Raw genomic sequence first — 13,165 nt, forward strand, 5'->3', positions numbered from 1 at the left:
GTTGTAGATGATAAATAATAGCCACTCACAAATAACTGTTTAATCTGAAATCCCTGCCTTGGACTTCTTACTTCATTTTTCAGCTGTGTACATTTTTTTTTCTAGCCTGGTTGCCTTAGTTGTCCTTATAATCAAATAGTTCATCAGCTATTTCTTGTATTTCAGAATTTAATCCTTTGATTATAAGCTATGTCCAATTTCCCTCTTTCTTATTTGGTTTTTGCCTAGATCCTGCTTCCCAATTTACTTTCTTCATTTGCTTTCACTATCTTTTCTGCTAGTATTATTAGTTTAAATCTGAATTCTTCTCTGTCGATTTCTTAGTTGAATGTTTTTAGGTCATAATCACATTTTTAAAAACTTCCTCTTTCTCAAGACATTCTGTATTTTTTTTACAGGTGGAAATTAAGTTTCCATCTTGTTTACCCCTGTATTTTTGTGGTATTTCGTTTTTCGTTTCCTTTGGCCTCCATTTGCTCATGCAACACTTACACAGTGTGGGCTCTCTGATGTGTAACAGGAATAAATTTGTTATTAACACTTTCCCTTTTTCTGTAGAATTTTCTGTAGTATTTGGCCTTGTTCAGAGCATTAACAGGGTTTATGTCCTAAATGAATTATCTGATGTCTAATGAATGCCTTCTTCTGAATGAAGGTTTTTCCGCACTCAAGACATTCATAAGGTTTCTCCTCTGTATGGGTTCTTTGATGTTTGATCAATGTGTCTCTTCGAGAGAAATTTTTCCCACACTTGGGGCATTCATGTGGTTTTTCCCCTGTATGGGTTTTCTGATGTTCAATTAAGTTACATGGGTGATTGAAAGTTTTTCCACACTCGGCACATTCATAAGGCTTCTCCCCTGTGTGGGTTCTCTGATGTTTGATCAACGTATCTCTCCGCAAGAAGTTTTTACCGCACACAGAGCATGCATGCGGTCTCTCTCCTGTATGGGTTTTCTTGTGTTCAATCAAGTTACATGGATGATTGAAGTTCTTCCCACACTCAGGACATTCATAAGGCTTCTCTCCTGTATGCGTACGCTGGTGATTGATCAGCGTATCTCTCCGAGAGAAGCTTTTCCCGCATTCAGAACATTTGTGAGGTTTCTCTCCTGTATGGATTTTCTGATGTCTTTTTAGATGTAGTTTCCACCGAAACCCTTTCCCACACTGGGGACACTGATATGGTCTCTCCCCAGTATGGATTCTCAGATGACTCATTAAGTTCGTTCTCTGGCTGAAGCTTTTACCGCATTGAGAACATTCATGTGGTTTCTCTTCAGTGTGGATTCTCTGGTGCCTCATTAATGTTGCTCTACAACTGAATCCTTTCCCACACTCGGGGCATTCACAAGATTTCTCGTCCATATCAACACTCTGTCTAACCCAGATTTCTCTCTGAGAGCACTCTGTCCATTCGTACGGTTCCTCTCCTGTGTGCATCCTCTGGTGTTCGTCAAGGTAGTATTTTTCCTGGAATCTTTCCCCACACACAGAACATGCATAATGGTTCGCCTCTGCATGCATCTTAACAGGTTCCAATTTGTAGGAGCCTTTTCGCCCGTACTTAGAGGACAAAGGCTGCTCCAACCCAGGGTGCACCGAACTTTCGTTCATGGGTGCTGCCACGTGATCTCTGAGGATGCTGTTGGTTTCTCCTTGCAGCTCTCTGGACATGCATTTTGGCTCTGGAATGTCAGCTGTCACAGGAATGTTCCCATGGGGGCTTGCCAGTAATACTGTCTGTGTTTTCTCTGGATTGCCCGCTCCTGGATGAGAATTCTCCACCTTGATCTTTCTCCTGTCACCTGCAAAGAAAATAATTGCAACAGTTATGCATGACTAAACGCCAAGGCGCACGGAACGCTGTTACCTTCCCACCAAAGCGGTCCCTATTTATCTACTTGCCATTTCTTGCTTTCGAACTGCTAGGTTGGCAGGAGCTGGAACTAGAGACGGGAGCTCACTCCGTCATGCGGCACACTCGGGTCTCGAACTGCTGAACTACCGACCTTCCACAGCCTGCAGTTCAGCGTCTTAACCACTTGAGCCACCGCAGCTCCCCTTTGACTGTCACCTCTTCATAATTATTTTCTCTGGGGCATTATTATAAAAAGCTCTAATCGCTTCACAGTAAACAGACTACAAATCCCCAATCACTTACTCATGTGTAAGCCATATGGGCCTCATAATTGCAGCCTCCCTTACCCAGATTCCACGAGGCCACGGGGGAGCAGCCGTCTCTATAATTGCTCGTGGATTACCCTCTCCTGTACTTTTTTTGCTCTGGCAAATACCAATTACAAACACGCCCACAGCTGAATGCTCTTTCTACCCTGAGAATTAATCTTACCCCAAACGGTAACTCTTGGCTAATTTACAAAGCATTCTCCCTTTCACTTCTAATTCATTTAACCAGTGAGATCACATTTCTGTTTAACTAATCCACACTAACAATTATTTCTTTGGGTCTGGGGAAAAGCGATGACCTCCCTCATACTCCCGGGAGCTATTCCTGACAGAATGGCAAGGCGAACTTTCATATTCCCCACACACCCATGAGAAAAGCTTTTAACAGTCCTCTGAAAACATTTCCTTGCACTTATTAATTACCCAGAACTTGTTTCAGGCAGATGTTACTGTGAACATAGTTTCAAGAAAACTGTAGGCCATGGCTTTGAAACACAAAGAGCAGGGCTTTTTTGGTAGAAAAAGGCCAGCAGGAACTCATTAGCACAATAGGCCACACCCAACAGCAGAAATTCATTCGCATATTAGGCCACACCCTGACAGTACAGCTCATTAACATATTAGGCCACACCCCATGCATTTCCTTGGCTTTCCTGGGCGCCCCACTGCTGTGGGGAGCCCGGGCAAGCCCTCCCCTGAAGGGAAGGGAAGGCAGATTAAACTGCCTCCCCTTGGCTTGCCCGGGCAAGCCGGCCCTTGGAGGGGAGGGGAGACAGTTTAAATTGCCTCCCCTTGGTTTGCCTGGGCGCCCCATGGCTGCGGGGAGCCCAGGCAAGCTGGCCCTTGGAGGGGAGGGAAGGCACGGGGAGGCATTTAAATGCCCCCCCGATCCTTCCAGCCCCCCCCCTGGCCCGCCTGCCTTGGAGTCGCGGGGGTGGGTGTGTCGCTCTCCAGGCCTTCCCTCTGTAGCCACACACGCGCAGAGGTTTTGGCTGTAGGCGTGGGCGTGGCCAACTCGGAAGCCAGCTGGAACTCCGTTCCTGTGCGTTCCTGCCCCCAAATAGCCCTGACAAAGAGCAAACTTTTTTTCTGACTGAGAGAAGTCCAAGATGTGTGAGAGACTTATTCTACCCCTAGGGGTTAAACCTACTCATTGTCCCAAGGATGTGTCTCTCCCAACCGAGGTTGCCACGTCCCCTCCAGCAACCAGTGGGAGACTGACTTAGCTGGGAGAGGTGTTTGCCAGCGGTACCCTGACGTCACTCCCCATGCGCTCAAAAGTGACGTCAGCACATCACCAGGGATGATGGGGATGCTCTGGCATTTGGCCTAAATCCCGTAATCTCCCGGTGATGCTCTGATGTCACTTCCGGCTGCCCAAGGAGTGACGTCAGCAACACCTTCCTGGTTTCCGCTGGTCATTTTGGGAGCTCTCCGGGCCCCACCTGGAGGTTGGTAAGCCTACCTTACCTGACTCTGGTTCCTGGAAGAACATGTCCTCTTTTCCTGGATGGAAAACTGGGTCAGGCTTCGGAATCAGAAGTCCCTCTTGGATAAGAAGAAAGGAACAGAATTACCGTTTAGAAGGATCACAAAAATGGCTACTTTCGGACTTCACATTAAACAAGGATGTGCCTGTTTGGTATTTATAAATAGATAGAGTTGCTAAGCAACAGGCTATATTTCATGACCAAAAAGAAAGGAAGAAGAATGCTTGTTTAGCTAGAGTACATGGAACTCACTGCCACAAGATCTGGCTGGTTTCGCCCTGACCTGGATAGCCCAGGCAAGCCAGAACTCGTCAGATCTCGGCAGATAAGCAGGGTCAACTCTGGCAAGTACTTGGAAGGGAGACCTCCTTGAAATACCAGAGGCAGGAGGCGGGGACAGTCTTTATTCACCCCCCCCAAAAGAGGGGGGGAAATCTAAACCAACAAAGGACAAACCTCCAAAGGAAGTTTAGAAAACCTATTGAGGGCCCAAAGTTAAAAACATAAGTAAGTGTACAAAAGAGTCTTTAATTACAAAGACATATAAAAACCTAGTAGGGGCCCAAATAAAGCCTCATAAAATGTTCAAAGTTACAAATACACACAAAAAAGGACTGTGTATGACCTGATGGATTTCAGCTCACAGGAGCCTTCTTCAGAGGTCAAATAGTGCAAAATGCAACAAGCAACTGAGTCCCTGTAACACAAGTAAGGCAATTAACAATAAATAAAATAGGACCAAAACTGGAATGTTCCAATACGGAATTGAACGACGCACCAAAAAGTTTCTTTTTGGAGCCACAAATATATCTGGCCTTGTGCCAGAAGTAGTTGTATATACTGGAAATAATATGTCCTTTCCAGTTTAGGTCCTAAGAGTGCAAATAAAATTGCCTTGTCGGGGACAATGTGCCATCAATATTCAGCCAGCTCTTTGAATATCCTCCAAGCCCCCAGTAGAGGTCCGTCACCGGAGGTCACCACGCCTTCCAAGTGCACACACAGACCATGCACATATTAAAAAAAAAATACAAACCAAAACCAAACCAAAAAAAGATCTGGCTGGCTTCAAAAAGAGGATGTCTATCAATAGCTGTTAGCCACAATTCAGAGGCAGTGCTCTTCTGACTATCAGATGCTGGGACCAACATCAGCTTTGGACTTGGTGCTCTGCCTGTAGACCTTCTAGGGGCATCTGGTTGGCCACTGAGTGGAACAGGATCCTGGACCAGGAGGAGCCCCGGTCAGTTCCAGCAGAGCTGTTCTGACAAGTGGGGCTCTGCTAGATAAAACAGCCGTCTTCGCACCTGCCCATTGCCACTGCAGTGCCCACTGAAAGTAAGCCCCCCCCCCCCCGACAAAAAACATCCTGCCTGTCTTCTGCAACTAGAACAGGAGCGGAGGGTGCAAGCCGTAGTTCTTGAGAAGCTCAGGGCGACCTGCGTGATTTCTCCTCCCTCGTTTTATCTCCATAACAGGCTGGCAAGGTAAGACAGGTGAAGAGGAAACGACTAACCCAAAGTCACCCAGAGAGCGTCAGGCCTGACTGGGTGTGTAGGGGTGAATTTGGGTCTTCACAGTCCTACTCTGACACTCTAACCCAGGGGTGTCGAACTCATTTGTTATGAGGGCCGGATCTGACATCAATGAGACCTTGTTGGGCCGGGCCATATGTGTCATAAAACGTAATGCCAGGAAGCGGAGATATAAACTTTAGAAAGGACACGAACACAAAGGGTTTTTTTTTAACTTAAAATAAAAACATGCTTAAAACATTAGCCCTCTTGCAATATTTTGTTTATTTAACAGTGTCTGATAACTGACACCTCTTGCTCTGAATTATTGCATCAAAATGTCTGCGCTGTTGCAATCTTGAGTATGCTCAGTGGCAGGAACTGGAAGAAGAAGCAGAAGACAGCCAGTTCCACGCAGGGCTCTTTTTGTAGCAGGAACTCATTTGCATATTAAGCGACACACCTCTAATGTAGCCAATCCTCCAAGAGCTTACAGTAGCCCCTGTAAGAAGAGCTCTGTAAGCTCTTGGAGGATTGGCTACATTAGGGGTGTGTGGCCTAATATGCAAAGGAGTTCCTGCTACAAAAAGAGCCCTGCAGGCCTGATAGAAGCCCTCTGTGGGGCCTAATCCGGCCCCCAGGCCGCATCTTTGACACCCATGCTCTAACCACTAGACGTCTTTACATTGGTGGAAAGTGCTGGCAATTCGCGGCAAAGCTACGCCGACCCTGTAGCGTTCCCAAGGCAAGAGGCATTCGGAGGGGGTTTTCCAGTGCCTGCCTCGGCATCCCAACCCTCTACTTCCTTGGTGGTCTCCCGTCCAAGTACCCATCAGGGCTGACCCTGCTTAGCTTGTTACACCCGACGAGACTGGGCTAGCCTGGGACATCCAGGTCGGGGCTGAGCACTTCTAAGTCCCAAGGATTCCGATGGGTCATAAAGAGAGCAACACCAGCAGGCCTACTCAAATACAAGTCCCATTTCGTCCTGTGTGGCACTCTCCCAGGAAAGTGTTCTCAGGACTGTTGCCTGCGTTAAAGCAGATGCTTTCATCTTCTCCCACTGAGCTTCAATAAGAAGGCGTGGGGGTCGTGGCTCAGTACATAAGAACATAAGAGAGGCCAATGTTGGATCAGGCCAAAGGCCCATCCAGTCCGACACTCTGTATCACACAGTGGCCAAAAATACCAGGTGCCATCTGGAGGTCCACCAGTGGGGCCAGGACATTAGAAGCCCTCCCCCTGTTGACCCCCCCCCCCAAGCACCAAGAAGACAGAGCATCACTTGCCCCGGAGTCCCTATCTATACCTTGTGGCTAATAGCCACTGATGGACCTCTGCTCCATATGCCTGTCTAATTCCCTCTTGAAGCCGTCCATGCTTGTAGCCGGCACCACTTCCTGTGGCAGTGAATTCCATGTGTTAATCACTCTTTGGGTGAAGAAGTACTTCCTTTTATCCGTTCGAACCCAACCGCTCAGCAATTTCATGGAGTGCCCACAAGTTCTTGTATTGTGAGAAAGGGAGCAAAGTACCTCTTTCTCTACCTGCTCTTTCCGATGCATAATCTTATAAACCTCAATCATGTCACCCCTCAGTCGTTGTTTCTCCAAGCTAAAGAGCCCTAAGCGCCTTAACCTTTCCTCATATGGAAAGTGTTCCAAACCTTTTATCATTCGAGTTGCCTTTTCTGCACTTTTTCCAAAGCTATAATATCCTTTTTAAGGTGTGGTGACCAGAACTGCACACAGTATTCCAAATGAGGTCGCACCATTGATTTATATATATAGCATCTGTGTAGCATGCAGAAGGTCCCAGGTTCAGTCTCCTGGCATCTCCTGCTAATCAGGTCATAGCAGGTGATGGGAAGGACCTCCACCGGACACCCTGGAGAGCCACTGCCAGGCCGAGTACACAAGACTGACTTTGGTGGCCCCAGAGTCCGGTTCAGTGCAAGACAGCTTCACGTGTGCATTAACCACTTTGGCTGGATTGTTCCCCTCACCTGGCAGCGTGACACATACATTTTTTATCTCTGCTCATTTAAAACATGAATACTGCATTCTCTGACATAAAACACTATTAGTACTGGAGGGCATCCAATGAAGCTGATGGGCAGGAGGTTCAGGACGGACAAAAGGAAATACTACTTTACACAGAGGGCGATTAAAATGTGGCATTCGCTGCCAGAGGATGTAGTGACGGCGGCCACAGGAACAAACAGATTTAAAAGTGGATTAGATAAGATTCACGGAGGAGAAATCTGTCAGTGGCTACTATCCATGGTGACTGAGGGGAACCTCCACCTTCAGAGGCACTAAGCCTCTGAATCCCAGAGCCAGGAGGCAACCTCAGGGGCAGGCCTCAGCCTCTTTGCCCTGTTGTTGGCCCTCCAGAGGAACTGGTTGGCCACTGTGTGAGACGGGACGCTGGACTAGATGGACCACTGGTCTGATCCAGCAGGGCTCTTATGTTCTTAACAATGATGCTCACAGCAGCAAAAAGCATCATTTCATTTGTTGGACTTATTGGTCTCGGCAGAACAGATCTTTACCCAAGGACGTCGGGTTCCCACAGATCTCTTCTTTGACTTGCCAGAACATGGTTCTCTGTCCCAAATGCGCCAGAGGCTGTTCCTCCTTGTCAAAAGACAGGTCCATCTCCTTGAAGCTTGCAGGTCCCTGAAAGAGGCAAGTTTCCTTGGCTCAGGCCTATCACCCAAGAAACAGCTTTCAGGCCTCCTTCATGCACAAGAAACCACTTTCTTCCTCTCCTATATAGCTAGACCAGGGAACCCTAACCTTTCTCAGCCTTTGGGCACCTTCTGAATTCTGACATGGCATGGTGGGTGCAGCCACAAAACGGCTGCCACCGCTTACCTTCAATCACCCAGTGAAGATCCTTGTGCTGTGGTGGCAGCTGCTGCCAAAGCGACATTTTTAAAAAATGCTTGGAGGGTGCCAGAAAAGATGATCGTGGGTGTCATGGTGGTCCACAGGCACCACAACAGACCCCTGCAATAGACCTTCAGGTCACCACTTTGAGACTCACGGCCATCTCCTGAGGGAGGGTAGGCTGTATGTGTATGGCCAGCCCAAGCTTCTGTGGAAGAGTGGGCATTTGAACCTGGGTCTCCCAGGTCCTAGGTCTGACACTCTCAGGGGTCATTTCCTGCAGGAGCGCACAGGAGCGGAGCTCCGGCAGTAAAGAGCCCAGGGGGTGGGCAAGTGCAACAAGCCCCGCCCCTGCTCCTTATCTCCCTCTTTCTTTCCCTCTTTTCCTCCTTCTTTCCTTCCTTTTCTATATTTCTTTCTTTTCCTCCTTTTCCCCTTCTTTCTTTCCCTCCTCCTTTCCTTCCTTCTTTCCATCTCTCTCTCTCCTTCCCTCCCTCTCTCTGCACAGATTTGTGTGAGGGCAGATCTGTGCGTCCCCCACTCCAGCTAGCAATCCAAAACAGTCGAGTGGCACCCTTAAGACCAAGTACACGCTCTCCCTCCTCTGTGAGGACAGATCTGCGCGTCCCCCCCCCCAATAGCTAGCAATCCAAAACCGTCCAGTGGAGCCTGGGCGGTGGGTGCTGCCTTCTGACACACTTCTGGTGATGCCAGGGGGTGTGGCATATGCAAATGAGTTATGCAAATGAGTTATGCAAATGAGTTATGCAAATGAGTTATGCAAATGAGCTCCTGCACCTCTTTTTCTATGAAATGACCCCTGGACACTAGCCGCTTCACCACACTGGTTCTCAGTGCCCCGTCATTTGTTTGCTCCCCCGTTCCTCAGAGAGGAGTTCTGGACGGCTTAAAGACGGCGGGGAAAGAGCCCCCCTCGACCAACTCCTTCAATGAACCCTTCCACTGGATCCAATCCCCTGCTTGCTTATGTGTCTAAATATTTATACCCTGCCTTTCCCTTACGCCTCAGGGAGGCTCACAAGATTAAGAAAACATACAAAGCGCAAAAACCTGATCAACGTTGCCACCTTCCCCAAGAAAACTCCTGCAGCGTAAACCTTGTGAAAAGCCCTCTCAGACCAAATGGCCTTGCAGCACCTCCTGAGCAAAAGATAGTGCCTGCTTTCACCTCCTCAGGGAGCCCGTTCGACAAAGTAGGAGCCATGATGGAAAAGAAAAAGGTTCTGGCAGATACCAAGGGGCCGCAGTGTTCCCTCTAAGCTGAGTTAGTGTGAGCTAGCTCACAGTTTTTTAGCCTTCGGCTCACACATTTTTGCCTTAGCTCAGGAAGGGACGGCTCCAGAGCAAACTAAGTTATTCAGTAGCCAAATCACCAGCTCACAACTTTAATGCCAGTAGCTCACAAAGTAGAATTTTTGCTCACAGGACTCCACAGCTTAGAGGGAACATTGCAAGTGGGCCCCCTTAAGCAGGGAAGTAACTAGAAGCGGGAGCCTGTTGCTTCTAAGACCCAAAGTGAGCACCCTGTAGGCCGCTATGTGAAACAGGATACCGGACTAGGACTTTCGGTGTGATCCAGCAAGGCTCTTCTGAGATTCTTAAGGCGCTTTTAAAGGGAATTGGACATATTCATGGAGGGTAAGGTTCATTGGTTGAACCAGCTCAATAGAACCTCCATGTTCAGAAGCAGTTATGCCTCTGGACACCAGTTGCTGGGAAGGATCTGCAGGGAGAGGATCCACATCCAGCTTTCTGGGAAATGGGATGCCAGACGAGACGAACCACTGGCCCAATCCAGCAGGGGTCTTCTATGTTCACTCTGCCCCCTTCCTTTGTTACTGGATTCTGTCTCCTTTTGTAAATGCCGGACCTAAAAAGGTTTGTCAAGAATAGAAGAGGGCCAACTCTAAAACTCTAATTATGAAACATACAAAAATATACATGTATTTATTCAACACAAATTAAAATAACAAATAAGGGCCCATTCATACCTCATAGACAAATATAAAAACATACAAAGGCTAATGAAATAGACCTAACGCGTTTCGGCCTTTACAGGCCTTCCTCAGAGGTCTAATACAAATAGAACATGTTGGCTGATATGTAAAAATATATACAATCATACATATACAAAATATGAAGTAAAGACCAGAAAACAATTGTTCCAAAATTTAACCACTGGGCAAAGAAAAGAAATACAAAAATACAAATGAAGCCTCCAGTGCAATCACATGTCCTCTCTGGTCAACCATATATTCTCCTGAGATTGTACAGCCAAATGTTCCCAATAAAATGTTCCTTAAGTTAAAACAATTGTTTTCTGGTCTTTACTTCATATTTTGTATATGTATGATTGTATATATTTTTACATATCAGCCAACACGTTCTATTTGTATTAGACCTCTGAGGAAGGCCTGTAAAGGCCGGAACGCGTTAGGTCTATTTCATTAGCCTTTGTATGTTTTTATATTTGTCTATGAGGTATGAATGGGCCCTTATTTGTTATTTTAATTTGTGTTGAATAAATACATGTATATTTTTGTAAGTTTCATAATTAGAGTTTTAGAGTTGGCCCTCTTCTATTCTTGACTAACCTTTTTAGGTTCTGAATTCTAGGTTTTAGGTTCAGTTTTTCCCCCTTTTCTCTTTTTTGTCCTTTTGTAAATGCCCAGTCCTGCCCGCAACAGACCAACCCTCCTTGTACCTCGGTCAGGCCCATTTCCGCCATTTCATGTTGCATGGGAGGAAGAGCTGGAGCGGAGTGGCTTGGGAATGTGATTCCGTTGGCTGTAAGGGAAGAACAGAGAAGAAAGTTTGTGGGGGTGGAGGGCAAAATGAATGGTGTAATAGCTCTGCAAGACAAAACAAAGCTTTATTTATTTATTTATTTATTTTTATATCCCACCCTCCCCGCCATTCGGCAGGCTCAGGGTGGCTAACAACGTCAATAAATATACATTAAAATTCCAGTTAAAACTGTCAATCAAAATAAATCATACGATATAGACATAACTTACAACAAAAGGTGGCAATCTTCTAATATCAACTTTACGACTTGTTCATATCCTCACTCTCCCCCAGACACCAAGAATGGTAGAAAGCAGGGGTCCCCAACTGTTTGGGGCCTGTGGGAACCTTTGGAATTTTGAGGGGAGGTGGTGAGCGCTACCCCCAACATGGCTGCCACAGGAGAGGGCGCCAAATGCAAAATGGCTGCCTCAGGAGACGGTGCCATGTGGAATATTTCTCTTCTTACACCTCCCAAGAAGAAGGAAATCTTGAAGGGGGAATGGAATCACATGTTGACTGAGGAAAGCCCAGATGCTCACCAGTGCGCCGCATCCTGCAGTGGAAAATCCTTCCACTGGAATGCAAGCAGCCGGTAACAAGCCCTGCCTTACTGTCTTCCTACCCACATTCTGAAAAGCTCGGTGGATGCCAAGGGAAATCCTGGCAGGCACCACATTGGGAAACACTGGTGTGGAGAGAAGGGTCTTGGGTGTCTACTCCCTGGTTACATAATTCCCTTGCACTGGAGAACCTCCAAAATCTGAACCTGAGCACGTTCTAGATTCTTTGTGAGACTTTGTCCATTTCTTTTCCTGCCGGGGGCCAGCGAATACCCCAGAGCTTGACTCTGGGAGAACAATGGGAACTAGGCTCCTAGTCTCTCCACTGGGGGAGCCAATGGGACCGTGGCGGGAGATTTGAACCCACCAACGGGACCTAGGGGTGTGTCCCCAGGTGTGTATATAGTTGGCCAGCCGGCCGTTTGTCTTTGTCTTTGTTGTGTACCAGTAAACCATGCTGATCACTACATCAGTCTCAGAGGTTTCTTCATGCGTTTAACCCACTACACTTCACAGACCATTAGCAACCGAATATTCCTTACCCAGCAAACCAATTTCCCCGTCATCTTTTGGCTTTACATCCATGTAGGACACCGTCTGAGCTGAGTCTGGCAAGGGCCTCTCCGGCTCTAAGGAACTCCTGGTCACCTCCTGAATTGGTACCTGAAGCAGCAACAAAGATCCAATTCAGTGTAAAGGAGCACAGCAATAAAGGTGAAAGCTGGTGTTTGGTTGAGGGTCAGGAGCAACGGAGAAACCCTCACAGCTCCATCCAGCCCACCATTTGTTTCCAGCAGTGGTTAGCTAGATACCTAGGCGTGAGGCAATGCCCCATCCCACTGTTTCTTTTCCACGTTATACACTCGTATGCTTCCATACGAGGAGGTTCCATTTTGCTGCCACAGATAATACATACTGACAAGAAGTTGCAAGGGAGCGGGTATCCCATTCACCTGCCTCTTTTAGCTCTACGTCCTCACCCCTCGTTTTCTCCACTGCACCCCTCGATCTACTCCTGCTGTCTCCCTCTGTTCCCTTCCAGCTTCTGCCCATCCCCATGGTCAAACCATAGTTTTGACCAAAAACCAGAGCATCACTGTCAGTGCTCCTTCTTAGCTGTGATGTCTTGTGAGCCCAAATTCTACTTTGTGAGCTCCTGGCATTAACGTTGTGAGCGAGCGATTTGGCTGCTGCATAAATTAGTTTGCTCTGGAGACATCCTTCCTGAGCTAAGACAAAAATCTGTGAGCCGGCGGCTAAAGAACTGTGACCCTAGCTCACACTGAGTCGGCTTAGAGGGAACACTGGTCACCATGCAACATCCCCAACGTGGTGATGTCACTTCTGGGTGATGTCAGCGCATCAGGGACATTGTGTGGCAACGTCGCTCTTTGGGGGGTGGGTTCCCCCCGCCAGCCAACTGGCCGGCGGCAGGCAAAAGCCCCCAAAACCACGATATTCCCCACCTGGACCTGGGGAATGGCAACCCTATATCTGGAAATAATCGGAACCCCACACTAGGGATCAGGGGTCATTTCGTAGAAAAAGAGGGGCAGGAGCTCATTAGCATAACTCATTAGCATAACTTATTTGCATATGCCACATACCCCTGACATCACTGGAAGTGTGTCAGAAGGCAACGCCCACCGCTCAGGCTCCACTGGACTGTTTTGGATTGCTAGCTATTGGGGGGGGGGGGGGGGGGG

General features: G+C 47.6%; 1 protein-coding gene across 1 annotated transcript in view; it reads right to left on the reverse strand.

Annotated features, from left to right (window-relative positions):
- LOC107106589 (zinc finger protein 135-like) overlaps positions 1 to 13,165 on the reverse strand; it is a 110,622-nt gene that overhangs the window by 96,003 nt on the left and 1,454 nt on the right. Inside the window, exons 2-6 of the mRNA XM_015406770.1 lie at positions 12,002 to 12,122; positions 10,814 to 10,896; positions 7,749 to 7,875; positions 3,661 to 3,738; positions 624 to 1,808 (exon numbers count right to left, since the gene is read on the reverse strand). Coding sequence (XP_015262256.1) covers positions 624 to 1,808; positions 3,661 to 3,738; positions 7,749 to 7,875; positions 10,814 to 10,896; positions 12,002 to 12,122 — 1,594 coding nt within the window. The remainder of the gene's footprint in view (positions 1 to 623; positions 1,809 to 3,660; positions 3,739 to 7,748; positions 7,876 to 10,813; positions 10,897 to 12,001; positions 12,123 to 13,165) is intronic.

Source organism: Gekko japonicus, unplaced genomic scaffold (genome assembly GCF_001447785.1).
Source record: "Gekko japonicus isolate JY-2015 unplaced genomic scaffold, Gekko_japonicus_V1.1 scaffold542, whole genome shotgun sequence".
Lineage (NCBI taxonomy): Eukaryota > Metazoa > Chordata > Lepidosauria > Squamata > Gekkonidae > Gekko > Gekko japonicus.